Genomic DNA, 19,260 nt, shown 5'->3' with positions numbered 1-19,260 from the left:
CCTCAATTGTGGTTCCGGTGCGGCCTACCTTGTTTTATAAACATTACCCATGTACTCTTTTCATTACAGGCGTCACGCCAGGTTAACGTCTATTTTAAAGTTGAGCTCCATCCACTGAAGTTGGTTTACGTAGCAATAACAACGGCTATATACCATTCGCGCAAGCACAAAGCGACATATAACTGCTTACCGTCATCGGTTTGGTAATACCCCTCTTGTGGTTTGTAACATTACGCAACTGTGAAAACCGGATATATAAAACATATGTGGTTCAACCCCGCCACGGTGGTTTAGTGGCTAGGGTACTCAGCTGCTTATCCGCAATTCGCGGGATTGAATCCCGGCTGCGGCTGCTGCATTTACGATGGATGCAAAAAATACTGTAGACCCGTGTGCGTGGTCAGATTTGGCTGCACAGTAAAGAACTCCAGGTGGTCGAAATATCCTGAACCCTCCACTACGGCGTCTCTCATAATCATATGGTGGTTTGGAGATGTTAAACACCACTTATAAATCAGTTCATGTTCAATATACGTCTATGCATACAACAGTGGACATATGTTTAGCGGAACTTCACAATGTTCTACTCAATAAAAAAGTCACCGTTTTTCCCCAAATGCAAAGCAAAATATTGGATGTCATGTGAACAACGGCAAGTACATCAAAACTCTGAGCACACTGTACAAACACAAAGGACGAAGTGATGACACAAAAGACAAACGCGTTCTAACCACGCAAGCTCACAGTTTCAGCCTGTTACATTTCAACCGTATTGAGGTAATGTAGCTTGAAATTAGTATTAACAGTCCTGTAACATCTATAGAAGGGTTCATTTGGATTACCTTTTTGTTAATACTTTAATAAGCAAAATATCAGTAAAAATTGAAACAAAAATTGACAGCTACTCTGAGCGGGCAGACGATGATTTCACAACATGCCTCCGCTGCTGGCCAGGGTGTAAACAAAGCACACGCTCTTCTTGTATATGGCGAAAAGCAAGCTGGCTATGTCATCCTAAAGTGGTAGCTTTGGCGTGTTGGTACCACAAAGTGTAAAGAAAGAGCGCGAAAAACGAGAAAACATGCAACGCTCATGTTTCTTTGTCTGGTTCCTCGTTTTTCGCGTTCTTCCACTATGTCGTCCTACGCGGAATTAAGAGGCGCCAGCTCGTCTGAACTCTCCAGTGACGAATTCGGCGATCATTGAAGCTATACTGTGTGAGCTCCGAAGCGTCGCCTTTTGATTTCGACCCGCAGACACGTCAAGCATCTGGCGTGCTCCGATTCGGTTTTCTTGTTGCTCAATATTGTGCATGATTAGTGTAATACACGATGTTATTACCGACTATAACATGAAATTCAGCTGACAAAGCCGAACTGTGCTCGCGTCGTCGTCGCCTAGAAGGCGTGCGCCTCATCCATCTGCTGGAAGAGGCGTGATTTTATAAAAAAAAGTTGGTCCCCAGGTCACATACACAGGGTGGCCCATGTTTCCAAGTGTGATTCCGAAATGGGCAACCAATTTCAAAGCTTTTTTTTTTTCTTTTGCAAGAAGCTACATGACGTACCCTTGTATAGTTTGACACATATTGCCACAGTACCGACGAGAACCAACGCCCAAAATTTTATTGATATTGCTTAATATCAGGAAATTGCCCAAGATCCCCCTTCTTGCACGCCTCAAACATAATGGACGCACGCAACAAACGCACAGGTGTACAAAAGACGAGTGCGAACTAACGAGTGTCCACTCGTTACTTAACTGTGTTTGAAAAGCACGTTTTTTTTTGTTTTTTTTTTTTTCAAAAGGGGGCTTCTGTAACGAGCGAAGTGGCATTTGTGCACTCTGCAGCCTATACGCAATCTTTCCAACGAAAGCACACGACCTACAAACTACTCCCATCAGAAGAAAAACCTGCGTCGGTGCACGTATTCTGGAAGCAGTGTCTGGCAGCGTTTTACCTCACATCAGTACTTGTCGATAGTTATAGTGCTAGAACAAAACGATGACACAGAGAGACAAGAAGGACACGAAGGACACGAGCGCTCGTGTCCTTCTTGCGCTCGTGTCCTTCGTGTCCTTCTTGTCTCTGTGTCAACGTTTTTTTTCTCGCGCTTTAACTATCATCATGCCATACCAACTAGCCCAAGCTGCTACACATCAGTACTTGTCTTTGGGGAGACGGGAAGATTCATCGGCTGTGTAAATGTGAGCGAGTGCTGCCCTCCGTGATGGTTTTCTGAAGCTGCCGTTGTGTATTACTGCAATAGGTGGCGCCAGCTTTCTTAGTTCATTGATAGCCCATGACGGAAACTATCAATAAAAACAAGGCTGGGCAGAGATACTCGGAAAACAATTCCTGAAAGCAGATATGTGCCGGAAGCCTAAATACAGATACTAAAATACATTTGCCTCATCAAAATAGAATATTGCGGAGATATCGCTGCAATAAACAGAAAAAAGTATTCCTGAATACCGATACAGCCATACAGTTACTGAAATACCTTTTTTTCTGTATATTGCTGATGCGTACTTAGCAAACGCAATGGAGAAGTGCAGCTTGATGTAAATTAAGTTACAGTTTATTGATATTTATCGCAATACCCTCAGCACCATTATCAAATTACAGAGTGGTAATTGCAAAGTACATAATTGGTACTCATGACATATTCACGGGTATCAATTACAATAAAAATACACAGCGTAACAGCAGTTTTACCAATTTAGACACCGGAAATAGACGTCTTTTGTCACAACAAAACTAGCTAGGCGAGTAAATAGCATATTTTAAGCAAATAAATAGAGGCACAATCCACAGCAGTTAATAGAAAATTCTGTACCATTACTTGCTACATAGGATTTCTTTTGCCCAGAGAGTTCCTGTCTGTTAATTGTACCTAAACAATAAGACCTTCTCAAATGGGCGATCTTCTGTATAGCTTCAGTCCAGCCTCAACCCAACACTCGCAAAAACGACACAGTGTATCGACAGCTGCAGACGACCACATATTTACCTTATATGGAACAAATAGTGCTTTCATAGCCGGAAGGGTCTGCGCCATAAAGATACCTTTTCTCGTGTCACCTACGTACCGAGACACAACTCTCACTTGGGTCTGCCTTGGCTGTTCAGAAACTAAAGTCTGTACCCATCTGCAGGATTGACCGCGTCAATGCTTCCGTCAGCGGCACCGCTCAGTCTGCCACAAGGCGATTCCGTGCTTAACTATCGCCTCATTTTCCATGTCGCTTTTGCTATATATCTATATTTCACCACCAGCCCCTTGCAAACCCGCTTCTACTCATCACCGACGAAACAAAAGTTACGAGATACCCAGGGCTTGCATGCTTTAATGCGATATATTGTAAAAGTACATTTTAACTAGTAAAAAATAAATACATTTTTCTAATGTGTCTTGAAACAGCAATACATATGCTCAGAAATATTTCAGAAGTACTATTGTGATACTCTCCCACCTCGTGATATTACTTAGCTCTCACTGAAAATAATGCTTCTGGCCAACATTGGGAGATTAACTGGTGATTAGCAAGTTCTGCGTCGTTTCTTCATGATGATCAGTCATTCGCTTCCTAGAGCTGATAAATCCCCAATACTCATCCCCGCGTGTTCAACGCACCTAAGTAGATGTGCTGCATATTCTAATCACGGCATTTCAATGGGACTTCAAAGCCGCGACATTATATTATTATATACTACTTTTCGTATATTTGCACTCGTGCAATATCACTTGATGCGATGGGTAGCAGTGAAAGATCAACCCCGGAAACATATTTACATTAGTCGATAATGCAAACTAGGGTGTTAAGAAAAGCATAAAATATAAGTAGTGCGAAAACTAGAAACTCAGCTAATAGGAGGTAATGAACTGATATTTCAACCAACACATAGTCAACATCATTTTTCTACTATCCAATGAAGATTAAAATGCAGTTGCATTGCTTAAACGAATCATGGCCGGCTGAATGACCAAAAAAGTCATTTTTTTCGCATTCTTACAGGAGGCGCTGAAGTCAAGAAAATGCTAGGACAGGTTCAGTTAATTTTGTACAGCACTACAAAAAGAAAGAATAAAAGATAGAATGTCAGTTTTGCTAATTTTCAGGTGCATTGTGTAAATTTCATGAGCATTAACGCACCCTATTAATAAAGTAAAAATTGAAGAACGAATGCAAGAATATTGTCATCAGTGTATTGTTCACCAGTGATCCGGACGTTATCCGCACATCAGTTTTTCATACGCATAGCGAATTCATTGATTATAGACATCTTTCAAGCAGTTATGATGGAGTGCTCTGGGACGTAATGCGCTGGCATGGCATCAATGGTAACGTCGAATAAAGAGTAACCCCACAGTCACCCGTCAATTCTAAGATACGCATGATAGGATTACCAATGTTTTTTTTTATTTGTGTCTGCCTGTGTATTACCAAATGTAATTGAATCACAATAAAATACTTGTATTAGTTGAAGTTGGACTGCTACAGCACTTTAGGAACAAAGACGCTGGAACAAAGTGCTGCATATGCCTTCATTGTTTGTTGTATACGTTGACGCGTCCAGCAAAGGTCACTATGTCTAAGGCATAAGTCCTAGTTCTGTTATATCAAGGCAGTTTCTCTTTAGAAGAACGAATTAGTTCTACGAGCTCAAGATAATTCTTGAAGCAACCACAAGTGTACTCACAATGTCGACAGCCACCGGTAGAAGAACAGAGACAGCTGACGTGTTGCTGACCAACTCGGTGAGCAGAGAGGAGCAGAGGGCCAGGACGCACTGCATCAACAGCGGACTCCACGCGTGCCGTTGGAGTTGCGTCGACAGCCACTGGGCGAAGCCACTCACCTGGCGCACAACGTGCAACGTCAGTTAACCCAGCTGGACACATACGGGAATTGGTCTCTTACTAAGAAAAACTTCGGCGTAATGCTCTAGCATACTTTAAGCTCAAATCTTATAAACTTCTAGACGACAAAGTGAGCCATAAATGAATGGATGATAGTTGTAACTGTTGGGCTTTTATGTCCCAAAATAACGACATGGTTATGAGGGACACCGTAATGAAGGAATACAGAAATTCGAACCATCTCTTCCCAAGAAACACGAAACGTCATACAAACTTCTCGAAACGCCTAGAAAGGTATACATCTAGGTATAATATTTGACGTTGAATAAACGTTTTTCAAAAGAAGTTTTTTAGAAGACGTTGACAAAACGTTCTTTACAAGAAGTCTTTTTCAAAACGTTCACTAAAAGTTATTTTAAAGAACTTTGGTAGAATTCGCGGATGAGGTCTCAGGGCTGTTTTCTACGTTCCTTCCTTTTTTTTTAAACCCGTGACAATATTATTCGCTTTAAATGTTTATGTAGTATACATTTTTCATAACTTTACATGTTTAAATGTAATAATTGAAGTCTCTAGTCAACATTAGGAATTAAGATGTGCAAATGCGGTGTGCGCCTGCGCGGCTAGAACTATTTTACTTGTCTGGACGTGTTTACCGGCCCCTCAGTCCCCTCTCGAAGAAGCGGGTTTGAGTCGATTTCCCTCGCGTTTTAAAAGTGTTCTTGTGCTTTGTGTTCGTGTTTTTTCTGCCAGTGCTGATTACGCAGATGCGCTATACTCAAGCGAAGACGTGTGGGTTCGTATCGTGGAGCACTTGCCAGGTATGTACCAGGCTGCTGCTGTCGGTGCTTTGTTATCACTCACCATGTTTTTCCTACCATGTGCACGATAAGTGAGCTTTTGTTTACATAGGGACTCTGCTTTTCTTAGTACTTGTGTAAAGGCAAAGTTTTGCGAAGTTAAGCGCGGACAAGTTTTTTTTTTCTTTTGTGTGGAGTGTGAAGCAGGCACGCGTAGCGGGATTTCGGCGGCAGATTCGAGCAGAGTTGTGGCGGCTGTCCGCCTCTGTTGGCAAAGATGTTGGAGAGGGACCCTGCTCGCGAGTGATCACTATATTTGTTTACTAATTCTGGGGCGTTTGTTAGCTGTATGCGTTGATGCCTGTTAACATTGTGCGCTATTGAAGTGACCGTGTCTAAGGCAGTTTCATCTGCTGTACGTTCCACTCTAAACAGCTACAATATTTATACGTTATGATTACTATCAAAGATGTTTTGGCAAGGTTCTGTTTGGCGTCTCTCAATTTTTTCCTTGAGAGTGGCCGAATGTATGCCGGTGTGTGCATCCGCGCCGGCACGCGTCTTTATAAACTACCGTGATACTCAAGTTGATGCGTGTTCGTGTTCAGCGTGTTGCATCGTCTTAGGTAGGGCTCGTAAAGGTTGCACCTACACTTAAATTTTCATGCAGCTCGCTTACTAAAATTATAACTTTCGGTATACACCAGCAACATAGGTTGCCTCATGCGGCCTTAATTTATGCATTTTAAGTCATTCGTTTATCCTAAACTGTATTTTAGAATAAATATTTCATGGCTAAATGTGGCCAAATTGCTTTACCTTACTGTGCGAGCACTAATTCAGCCATAAGTCCACGTGTTCGATCACCATCGATTTTACTTTCCATGTATTTTGATTTGGTTTAATAAATATTTTATGCCTATCACCTAACCTTGGTGTTGAAACTTTGCATAACACTTTTACGTGTATGAACATTAAGAATAGTTTATAGCACCACTTACAATGATTTTTTTATTAATGGCAAGCTTAACAGTATATTGTATAAAGTAAACTTTCTAGGCATGCGGTACAGATGTTGACGAAATCTGTGTTATGTGCAGAATCACTATTTTATTTATCACTCAAAGCTCGCGATAATGTTAGCTAGTATGAGGCACAAATTACCGGCGTGTTGCGTGTAGCACAAATAATGCGGCTGATGCAGAGCGCGTAGCCAGCTCCCGTCCCGTCAACTAATGAAGCTGATCGGTTCTGCGAAGGCGAAAGCGGAAGATCCGAGCACGGGAAAGAAAGGAGACTTCTTCGTTCGCACGGTTCACGAGTGGAGCCGTCAAGGTCGCCCCCGTTCGGAATTGGAAGGAGAAGAAAAGCGTCTGGCAAGAGGCAAGTCAGGCGCCACCGTCTTAGTTTAAGCCATTGTTGGCATGCACGCGTGCCATTGAGAATGATGCGGGGACGCGACCACTTGGCTGACCGAGCAGCAGAGAGACGAGCGTAACCTCCCCCGCTGTACGTCATTATCGAGTGCTGTTAGGATGTCGGGGTGCCTCGCTGTCGCATGCGCACCTGGTAAGCGCACGGAGCCCAACGGTGTACTCACCGCTCTTAAGGCGGCTTCTACAAAGCAACATTTAATAAGAGAGCTGACGGAGCTCGAGCGAGGGAACGGCTGTTGTTGTTGATATTGGTTCGTGAGGAAAAGGAAGAAGGCACCTAATTTCTGTCTGCCTACAGGCGACACGGCGCAGTGCCTTGGGGGTGAGGGGAGGGGGATGAAAGAGGGTAGAAGAAATAGTGTGTGATGTGTAGGGAGGGATGTCCGGTCCGCTTCAGCGCGAGCAGCAGGCCGTCGGCAAGGGCAGGGGCAGCATGGCTCCTGGGATCAGCGCTAGGCAGCAATTCCTGACTCCTCCACTAATTCCACCAGGCTCCGGAGTGCTGTTGGATGTGGACGAGACGGGAACAGCAGGTGTTCCAGGGTGGAGACGGGCAGGCCCTGTCTCTTGTAGGCCGCGTGGGCCCTCAAGCGTTCCTGTGCTAAGCCAGGGCAGGCACAGAGGAGGTGCTCGAGGGTCTCTGGGTCTCCGCAATGGCTGCAGGCCGGGAAGACACAGCGGCCCTTGGTGTGGCGGCGGGCCGCTGTCCACACGCAGCCGGCCCGCAGTCGTAACAGGGAGGCCCGTTCTCTTCTGGTAAGGCCCGTCTCTGGGAGATGCTTTGGTCCTCACCCGCTGCCCACCCTCGGGTCTGGGTGGACTGTGACGAGGAGCTTCTTGAGACGGGCCTGCGAATAGTCCCTGGCCGCCACGGCACAAGAGTAAGGGGTGCCAGGCTGGTGGGCAGCCTTGGTGAGTGTGTCCGCCTCCTCGCTTCCAGCGATGCCCACGTGGGAGGGTAGCCAGTGGAAGGAGATGGACACCCCGGCGTCCATGAGAGTCCGAACCTTGGCTGTCAGGAGGCAGGCCGTCAGTTCAGCGCGGCGGGAGTTGGCTAGGGTCTGCAGGGCCGCCTTGCTGTCGCAAAGGACCGCGACCGGCTCAGCGGGGATGTCCTCGGTCAACAGGTCTACCGCGAGATGGAGTCCAGCCAGTTACGCAGCCGTGGAGCTCGCCGGGAAGGGTAGCCTGCACTGCCTGCTGTTGGCCCTGGACGGGATTACGCATGCGGCCGCTGCGGTCCCGTCCGGCATCACAGATCCGTCCGTGAACACCTGCAGCCGTCCCTCCAGTTGTTCCTGGAGCTTGCAGGAGGCCGCCTGTTGCAGTGCGGCCGCAGGTGTCCGTCCCTTGGTTGCCCCTTCCAAGGAGAGGTGGACCTCTGGTGGCCGGTGGTGAGGTGGTGGAGAGGTAACCGGGACTGGCGGATTCGGGACCATCTGGTGGTCCCGGATCCCGTCCCGGAACGGCTACCGATGGAAGTGGTCCGACGGAGGCAGCATGGCCTGGCATAAGAGAGAGTGGCACACGCGGAGAACCTATCGCTTTGCGTGTATTATTTGGTAACGTAGTTTTTACCAATGTAGTGCCTGTTATGAAAGTGTTTCTGCGATTGGTTGTGATGATGCAAGTCCCAACATATAATTGGTTTGTGTGAATGCTCTTTGTTCAACCGAGGGTTGAAAAGAGGATGTTTGGATCTGAAATGAGGGTGGAGGTTCGGGCTTGGACTCGGGCAGTAGCTTGAGGCTGCAATAAAGCGTCTCTTCACCGGACTACGGCTCTTCCTTCGCGCTGCCACCGTGCACTCGAGTCATCGACGGGACCCATTCCGAACCTCAAACATCTTCCCTCCTTAGCTAGTGTTGAAGCTAGTCGAGGAGGAGGAAATTAACTGTTATTAATCATGGTAAGCAGGCATTTTTCATGCATGCATTGCTGGTAAAATGTAAAATTGGACACCGTATTTATTTGAGAATAATAAATATAGACTGCAAGTTTTCAAGCTATTGACACTGAAGGAATCATACAAATTCGGAAATCAGTTTCATCAGATCTTATTGCTAAATCGCGGTCAAGAGCTTCCAAGATTCTGGTTCCCGGAGATTGTTGCAGAAGCTTGCATGCTTTATTGGGATGGTGTGTGGTTCAACATTGGGTGCCTCATAAGTGTTTTGTTTTTTTGCATTGACAGCCTGTGGTGCTTGAGTGAGAGGTACTGCCATTTTAGCCAACCAGAATCATTGAAACTGATGACCATAATTTGGCAGCACACAATAGTAATTTATTGACACCAATTTATGACAGTATAGGTATAATTGCACCAGCTCGAGCACCCTGAAAAAAGCTACATTAGCTGTGTTTGAAAACAAATTCATGTTCAACAATATAAGTTACCTGCAATGGATACTTGATGAAAGTGCATACCATCATGTATGTGTTGAGGTATCATTGAATTTGCTTTCAACGCAATAAGCACGAGCGCAATTCAAGCATGGTTTTGACACATCTGCAATGTGTAAATTGCATTTTCTTTCATAAGGTTGCAACGGTGTTTGCCAAAAACACAAAGAAAGTTTTGCTTGTAACATCTCTATTTTATGTACATCCTGCTTGTTTTAAGACACATCGTTCCAAATTATTTTAAATATACTGACAAATTCAGTTTTTCTAAGAGACACATGTCACTATACTGTTTTTTGGTGTTTCCATCGCAGCCTATGCATGCACCTCGTACGAATTGATTGTGAAAAAATTCCGGACAAGCCTGTCATCAATGGTGGCTCGTGGAAAAGTTGACTACTGAATATACAACAGCTTCGCATGGCTTCTGTTTCCTATGGAAAGGGAACTTCCATGAGCCACCTGGTTACTGTATTCAAGTATCTCGCATGTTCAGGATGTTCGATATTAAGCCGTTTGTTTTTCTTTAAAAAAGTCAGTGCTGTAAGTTGTGTTTGTAAAAACCACCTTTGCAGATAGCTAAGTGTTCAGGCAACACAATGTGCAACAATATTTATCACTGTCAGCCGTGCTCTTGAATAAGATTTAATAATGAACTTACTAGTGACTGCAGCAGGTTGCCATGCACGTAATAAAAATTGGAGCCAGTCACATTTCTACATAGGTCCAAAGAATTCTGGCATGCCTGTGCTCAGATATCTCGCTGGAAAGTAAAGTTGTGGCTTGTATCATTATGCATGCAGGACAGTGAGCACTCGCACACAGCTACTACTCCCTGAGGTGCCGCATGTAATCTGATCATGTATCTAAGCCATAAGCAAGCATTATAATGGTTACCTTTTTACTACAGGCTAGAATAGCAAGCACTGACTGCTTGGTTCACCAGGGAGTAACGTTTCTGTGATAGCTGCCTTGCATACGTAATCATGAAAAGCAGAATAAACTTCTGAGTGGGATATCTCGAGCATGGACATGCTCGAAGAATTTTTCCAAGTGGGAGTGCGTAGAAACACGACTGCCACAAACTGTTCTATGCAAACATACCTACTTATTGTAGGCGCCAAAACTTCAGTATTCTTAGTTGATTTGGCAGCTGAAAGCATTATTGTCTTACTTTGTGTTCCCATGGACACATAACTTATCTGCTAAGGCAGTTTTCTGTTCTTAGGGCTGAGTTTTATCACAAGCACAAAGCACGTTTCTGAATGTGTCAGTACTGCTTTCTAAAGTTTTATGTCATGTTTAATTTATAAGTAATCTGCAGTTAGTCACTTAATATTGACCTTTTTGCATTGCAATAAGGCTGTAGCAGATCAATGATTTTATTTTCACTGTAATATTGACCAAATATTTTGTTTTATTATTCTTGTAAACTTATGTCATTGTTTTGTCAAATTTAATGCCGTAGGTGCAATCAAGTGATTATCTATTGTCGTGCTTATTCATACCTAACTTTGCCAATACCTAACCATTTGTGATATATTAGTGATAACTAACCATGTTTAACATTGTTATTGATGACTGACAAAAGGCATACTAGTATACTGTAGCATTTTTATCTTCACTGTGTCTTTTGTGTGAGTGTTTTTGGATCAAATTAGAAATTAGGTTGTTGCTAAAATCACAAATTCATTTTTACACACAGATTTATGATGAAACCCATTAATTTCATTTACTCATAATTAGAACATACCTAAATTTAGGCTCACTGGGTGAGAAAAAAAAATCAATAGTTCAACTGCTGCTTTTTGGCTGTAACAAATTTTCTACGTTTATATATTCGCTACTGGGCCAATGTGTTTGCTAAGCTAGCCTTCTAAAATTTTGTTGCACTGATAGATGTCCGCTCAAAGAGAACAGTTTGTGCCTATTGTATAGGTTCCTGGACCAAGCATCGGGCCAGCCCCTCAATCGCTTTGTATAATTATAGTTACTATAAAGCATGCAAGTTTTGGGACAAAGTTTTCAGTCATTGTTATGTTTAATAGAGGTTACAAGTATGCAACAAGATTTGTTGAAATTTTGCATTTAGTTTTGGATGTGCAGTATAATGCATTCCAGGCAACACCAGAAACAACAATGAGTTGACGTTTAAAAGCCCGTCTTGTCTCCAAGCAAAACAGATTATTGTAATGATAGATGGCAGTCACTAATTAATTCTTTCAACAATTATGGCACCAATTTTGCTGATTAGAATGGTGCCAGAAATAATTTGATGCCAAATTATGTTGCTCTTCCTACTTGTCTCTCTTGACAGTGAACAGCTAAATGCACCGATTGTAAAACGCTGACATGGTGCAGCAAATTAACCACGGGAAACGTTCAACAAGCAGGTTTGCATTAATTATTGATGTCTAGAAAAGGTGTTAAAATATCTAGCAAAAGTCTTTTTAGAATGATGGCAAGAAGTCTACTAGGCTTCTGATAATATATAGGTATAGTAAACGTTTACAAATGTTCTTTGAAAAATCTAGAAAGACGTTTTTTAGCATTCTTGCTAGCAGTTTTCTAGCCGTATAATAACGTGGTGTTAGCACAGCTACAGGAGGTATTCGAGCTGCTTAGGTTTAAATAACATCTCAACAAGACTTATTATATACATTTGGACTATCCTTTTTGGACATTTACTAGAATGTTTTTAGCTCTTCTTGTGTTTCATGGGTTGTTCCTTGACGTGGGCCTTTATCTAAATACATGGGACTCAAGCATGTCGCTTGCATTGAAAAGCGGCAGAGTGGATCACAGAAGAAACGGGTTTCAAAGACACCTCAGTCAAAATCAATAAGACAAACAACGGTAGCGCGTGCAGCAGAAGCGCTAGATAACTGCTGGTCAATACCACTTACAGGATGAGTACCAATAAAGTGCATGCGTACGATAAAGAGAAAGAATGATAGAGGATAGCAGTTGGGATTAACGGTTAGGTTGAGACTAACAGTAAACTGAATTGAATTGAAGTTTGCTGGAATAACGCAACTGCTGCAAGCACATGCAGAACCCGGTTATTAGGCGAGAGACTGGAGCGACGTTTGCCCTGCAGCGGGCGTATAGGCACGTGGATTATTATTGGTAATAGAAAATACTGCAGCACTCAAAAAAGCACGCAAGCTGAAATCACGCCTTTTTACGCCTACTCGCGGGGATAAGAAGGATGCGCAAAGAAAAAACTTGCAGATCCAACGTACAGTGAAAATCGATGATATGCAAAGCGTGAATGAAGAAGCTTGATGTGTCACTTTAAAATCAGCACAACGTTACAAGGCCGACGGACGTAGTACAAACTAAACAAAAGTAGAAACGTCATGCCCACTCACGTATCTAGATAAGATGCTAGTATGTTGCTTACAGTCCAGTAACGACGGCCCCATTAACGTTTGTAATACCCGCACCAGCAACAGCAGGCATGTAAATTATGCCGTACATGACTTACATGTAATGATTTTCAAGCTTGCGCCAGGCATTTGTGTTAGTCGTTGGTTCAAGTCACGTATTACCAAAATTGGTATACTTGAAGCTAGCGAAATAGCCGTGAGCACGTTATGAGCGTAGGCGGTAGCCGTAATTTAAATGCCAAGCATTTCATAATTATCATGTTTGGACGTGTCATTTACCATTGTCCATTCGCGTCACGTAGTACCAAATTTGGTATATGTGGAGCTAGCGAAGCGGCTGCCAGTGCATCATGAGTGTGGCATGTAGTTATGTTCTTACATGACACGTACGTCATTATTTTCATGTTTGCACCAGCCATACCTTCGTCATCCATACCAACTTGGGTATATGCACTGTAAACACGAATAAGCCCATAAGGTCGTTTTAAGCAGGTTGTGTGCGCTTTTTCCACCAAGCCCAAAACACGAACTCCGTTGAAATGGGGCGAAGTGGGCTGAAACCGCTGTTGTTCCATGATCATCAAAAAAAAAAAATCAGAAACTATGGGAGTTTCAAATGGGAGTGACTGGAAAAAAATTGGCGTGGGTCAAAAGATTGTATCGAAATACGCCAAAGTGAACAAGAAGAAACAAGCGAGAAGAATCGTTCTAAGCCTCAGCGTCAACGTCGCAAAAGGTATTTCAGTAGGCAAGTTTGAAATAGCCCGCTCGCGCCAACGCTCTTCGAAGAGTTCGTAAACCGCGCCTCACAATCTGGCGTATAAAGAACGACACGCACGCACAGCGGAGAAAGCGGTCCCGACTATGCTATCGTTTGAACTTCCGAGACGTGCCAAGGTCGTGCTTCGGAGCGCGAAAAAGTGCGTCGCTTCTGTTCGTAGAGGCAGCCAGTGGCGGCCGGGATGAAGTCGTCGGTATTATCCAATTTTCAAGCGGAGGACGCATAGTAAGTAAATCCTAATGAACTTTCTGCGTTATTTATTCGTGTGTGTGAGCGCTACGGCACCCCAATCAGTTTTTAGAAGGCTCGCGCTGGGTTCAAATTCGACATTTGTTCTCTCTGGAGCGAGAGCGGCAAAACTCGCCGGAAATCCTCTCGCTTCGCCACCTAAGCCGCCTAAAAGCCACACCGCGATGCCGGAATGAAGAAATCGGTCCGATTTTCCCGTAACGCGAAAGCGGATTCTCTTTCGGATTCCCGGCTGACTAGCTCAAAACCACGCAATCTGAATAGCCGGCCACAGATCTAACATCGCGGCGAAAGCGTCGGCGGTGGCTCGCATCGGCTCGTGCAGCTCAACGAAGCTTGACGACCTCAACAAGGACGCGTTCATAGAGAGCCTGGTTTGGGCTACGATCGCCGAGAACACTGGAAGTAGATGGTGCAGCAGCAGCGCGTTGGCATGCCCCAACGTGTCTTGTTTTTGTGGACAGCCGGCTGAATCCGGCGGCGCCGCTGCCGGTGCGTTCGCTCGTGCCGTTTATGCTGGCGTACCTCCACAAACAAAGTTTCAAAAAGTGCGATATGCGTCTTTACAGTACATTGTGTGAAAACTGGAATTCGGTATGAAACTCGCTTCTCAACAGGGGCGTAGCTAGGGGGTGGCACACCAGGCCCGTGCCGCCCCCCCCCCCAAAAAATTTTCGATCATCATGTCGTAGAGAGCAGAAAATGGCTGTATTAGGGGGGTGCCCTTCCCCAAATCAAGGAGGTGCCCCCCCCCCCCCGAAACAAAGTTCTGTCCAGGCACTTGCTTCTCAAGTGTGAATGCGACATGTGTGTTGCAAGCGTGTACTCTTAATAACTGCGTTCAAGGGGGGGGGGGGGGAATTAGGAGTGACCGTACATGCAAGGAGAGTGGTGTGTCACCGTGTGTGTGACGCAAATGTGCAGTTCTGTTGCCAAGGCCACCGTGTGGTAGTCGTAACGCCACTTGAGATCATCCAAAACGTCGCATTGCTTTGGTGTGCTTTTATTTGATGCTGTTAATGCTTTGTGTTTCAAGCGACGGCGTGTAGCATTCGGCCTGGAAATTCTTCTTAGCAGAGCGAACTTACTTTAGTTGCTGCAGCGTTTGATGACTCAGAATGCGTGCATTTAATATTATTCATCTGATTGAAATGAACCAGCAACAATATTTTTTTTCGCAAGTTCAAGCTTAGTTTTTTTTTTTTTTCTAAAAGTGATGTTGTAAGAGCGGCTTATTCTTAGCTACGATTTGAAACAATTTGTTGTAAGAAGAAAGCCCGAAAGGTTGAGACGTCGCTTCATCTGTTTTTCCTTTACATGCGCGCACGTGGATGTAAAACAATAAAGTGAGGAATAATAAGGAAATATTGGTTCAATGCGATGGCTGCATGGTGCATGTTGCGTACTATAAGTTGCTTGTAATTCAAGTTGGCTGTAAGCCATATACTGTGCCAACAATATTTATTTGAAAAAGAAGAGCCATGAAAAATCCAATCAAAGCCCTCACAATGTTCACTGCGTAGCTGATTGCCTTTTAATCACGCAATACCATCTTGACCCTAGCGCACATTCACAATAATATAGTGACTTAAGAACCATCGTGGACTATAACTTGGCAAGATTTTCTCCGAGTATTTTTTGAATGTTAGTGCACGCCCCTACATGCATGAGCTGTGCTCGAAATTTTTTTTGCATGACTAAAAGGCATTCAGCTGCAAAGTGAACAATTCGACGGCTTTGATTCGCTCCCTCATGGCTCTACTTTTTCAAATAAATATTGTTGCAACACTATATAGCTTACTGGCAACTTGAATTCACTGTACCAAATGGGGAAGTAGCAGGAGAGTCGGTAAATTATTCTTTGCAGTAGTGCCTGCTGTGCTGCTACATCTGGCTTGATGTTCTCAGCTTTGTTGCACTTCGATTATCAATCAATCAATCAATCAATCCATCAATCAATAATTTTATTTCCTTTAGATGAGAAAATAAAATGTTATGATTATGATTAACTCACTACATATCTTTTCTGTGTTGTTTCAACAGCTGTGAACCTTCATGGGGTTCAATTTATTGCCTCAACCACTATTCGACATACTTTTTTCAAGTACTTCGGCACTTAGCAACAAGTGTTGAGCTCAGAGTTGAATAAGGCTCAATGGCAATAAGACGTAAAAAAATTAAATGCAAAATCATTAGTTTACTAAAAGTCTTTTGCACCTAATTTGTGTATCAAGTGTAGGTCTTTGCCTCTATGTAATTATGTACCCAAACTATTTGATATTTTCAGAAAATTGAGTTCTCACATTTTTATCAATGGCATTTCAAAATTGTCTGTTGGACAATACAGGGCCTGCTGGACAATACCCACAAATATGTGGTGGCTTCATACGGACACCACATTTGCCAAAACCAAAAAGCCAACTAGGAATCCAATACTTCGGCACAAAGCGTTTTTTGTTTTGTTTTCCAGCCAAGTCATGCTCCTGTCTGCAGATCATACGAATTGAACTCTGAAATTGAGAGCTTCCAATCCTATCTTGACCGTTTAGAAATTCAGGGCAGATGGCAAAACTCAATAAAAGAAATGGCGCCTGTTTTTTTCCAATTATTGGCACTGAAGCATACGAAATTCCCGAGAATTTGGTTTTGTCATTGCCATGAAAAGCTCTTCGTCAAAGTAAGAGAACTAATACAAACTCACTGAGGTAAGAAGATGTCTGTAATTGTGGAAAGGTGTAAGTTCAGTCATAAACAACAGCTTCACAACGCAAGTGACGAAGACTTCGTTGTAGATTTGAATCACCTAACCCGGAAATACATTACAAACGGCTAAAACAAAAGTGGGAAACCCGTAAAAGTGCTTATATGCAGTGAATATGAAAATAAGCATGGCCGAAAGTGCTGTACCCCCCCCCCCCCCCCCAAAGGCACTGAAGCAAGTAGTTCAAAGTGAATAAGGCCAAGAAATGGAACTGCTATAGCTGTCGCAACGCCCAAGTGCGAGAAAATTGCTTTGACAAAAGGTAATCATGCTACCTATGCTGATTAACAAAACATGTGCCAAACAGGAATAAATGAAGGCTAAATGCATACAGTTATTTTAGTCAAACCACCAGAGCAACATTAATACACCCCAAACAACTGTGCAGTCGCATCAGCAAAAAAAAAAATGATTCTAGGGCGACTCTTACTGGAAAGTGCTGCGATTATCAAATTCACGTGCACACGTGGCCACAGCAGCCATTATATGTGGAAGTATGCTTCAATGTAATGAATTGTTGGGCTAGTTCGTTACATTTGGCCTGGAAAAGCGAAGGCTTGGATTCAAAAGAATACTACTTAAAAGACGTTCATCTTGCAGCTGAGTATATTTTGCTAAGTGTCTCAATGTGAAAACAAATGCGCAGGCACAGTGACACTTGATCTTCACTGAACGAACAAAAATATCTGGGTAACAATTTGTTAACAATGTACGATACCAGAACGGGGCATGCTTAATCAGTTTTTAGACTAAACTGCATCGAAGAAAATTTATTTATTCCATTGTCAGATGCACCGAAGGTGCACTGACACATGCATCTTCGGCAATTTTAATATTTCCCGCCTGTAATATTTTGTGCTCACACCTGCCCTTTTCCCTGCCCTTGACATTCGCCTTCTCGAAAAGTGCATTGCAGCCACATGTACTGCAATACGCAGAAAGCTGCGCCTCATTGTTCCGAGCATTTACCGTAGTTGCGTGCTCTACGAGTCTATTGTTAGGGCATCGGCCTGTTTGGGTGGTGTAAGCTTTACCAAAACTGAATGGCATCTTATATCTATAGCACAGCGGACAAATTGCTTCTTGGGCTTTTTTCGACACACTTCTTTCTTTGTTCTTTTACCTGCAAGAAGTGCACAAACAGAAAAGCTTTAAGAGTGCTGGGAAGATGAAGTCTATGCCTTGCTTTGAAGCTATCCTCTTAAGGAGGTCCGTTAGGTGGCGTCCGGGAGTGCAGACGTGGCCGCGTCTGCTCCCGCTTCTTTAAATGTTTTCGGACATCTTTCTTGTGTTCTCCACCGATCCATTGGACTTTCCTAAACCAGTTTTGTGCAAGCTATCTCACGACATCGTTCTCGTTGGGGTGAGTGAACTTTTCGGCGAGTTTTTGAACTTCAAGTGTGCGAAGCGAGGGACGCGTCTCTAGGACTAACCACTCGGCTACGAGCACGGAGCTAGGGTTCACTTCGAGGCAGCGCCGGGCCTCGTCAGGCCCCTGCCGCACCTGACTAGGCAGCGAGGATGCCCGAGATGGTGACAGTTGAAGGCATGGATATCACTCCGGAAGATTTCGACGGAGCGGGGTGGACCACCGCCCTTGGCGCCCGGCGGAAACGAGATCCGGCAAGGAACGCAGCGTCTGCTACCGCTGCAAAGTCTACGGCAAACACAGCAAAGAAGCATGGTTTCAACGCTCGCTCCCTCTCAACAGTGCAGAAGGTTGTAGCCGCTTCGCGACTCCCTCGGCTGCCGAGAGACCAGATAAAGGTCATTGTACGGCCCCGCGGAGGGCTTGACGTTTCGAAGACGGACATGGTACTGCTGTCGAGAGCTCTGACTATGGCAGCTGGGCTCACTGACCAAGAAGCATCGGAAGATACAGTCTGCCCCAACAAGGTACAGAATATTCTTGTTATTTCGACTCCGGTCAGATCCAACGCAGTCGCATACGCTGGAATTCAGAAACTTCACACGAAAGTCGGCGCATTTGATGTTTCTGCCTACTTAGCCGCCCCGGAAAACACTTGTAAAGGCGTCATCAGGAATGTTGACCCCTCGATAGAAGAGCACACCCTCAGAGGCATGATTGTCAACCAACGAAACCCGACCGCCATTGAAGTCAAGAGAATCAAAAACACGCACGTTGTTGTGATACTCTTTGATGGGCTTCGAGTTCCCAAAAACGTCATGTGCGGAACGGCCTTAGTGCCGTGTTCCCTTTACAAACGCCAAGTCGATGTTTGTCACGCCTGCGGCCGAGTCGGGCACCGGGCCGACGTATGCCACCAGAGCAAGGCAGAGAAAAGTAAATGCCACAACTGCGGAGACGCACTCTCAAACGATGCTGCAGAAGCCCACCGTTGCACTCCGAAATGCAAACTCTGTGAAGGTGATCACCCAACAGGTGACCGTTGCTGCAGCAAAAGATACCACATCCCATATGTCGTGCGACGACGCCGAAGACAAAGACGCCACCGCTCCGAGAAAGAAGCCAACGCTGACGAGGTTAACGACCTCGCGGACATGCAACCGGAGATGGCAGATGGTTCCACTCCCAAGCGGCGCTCCAGCTC

General features: G+C 44.4%; 1 protein-coding gene across 1 annotated transcript in view; it reads right to left on the bottom strand.

Annotated features, from left to right (window-relative positions):
* LOC119161933 (uncharacterized) overlaps positions 1-19,260 on the bottom strand; it is a 116,883-nt gene that overhangs the window by 5,436 nt on the left and 92,187 nt on the right. Inside the window, exon 13 of the mRNA XM_075876755.1 lies at positions 4,706-4,864. Coding sequence (XP_075732870.1) covers positions 4,706-4,864 — 159 coding nt within the window. The remainder of the gene's footprint in view (positions 1-4,705; positions 4,865-19,260) is intronic.

The sequence above is a fragment of the Rhipicephalus microplus genome, chromosome X, assembly GCF_043290135.1.
Source record: "Rhipicephalus microplus isolate Deutch F79 chromosome X, USDA_Rmic, whole genome shotgun sequence".
NCBI lineage: Eukaryota > Metazoa > Arthropoda > Arachnida > Ixodida > Ixodidae > Rhipicephalus > Rhipicephalus microplus.
The sequence above is the reverse complement of the archived record's forward strand: the minus strand, read 5'-3'. Positions and strand labels throughout refer to the sequence as shown.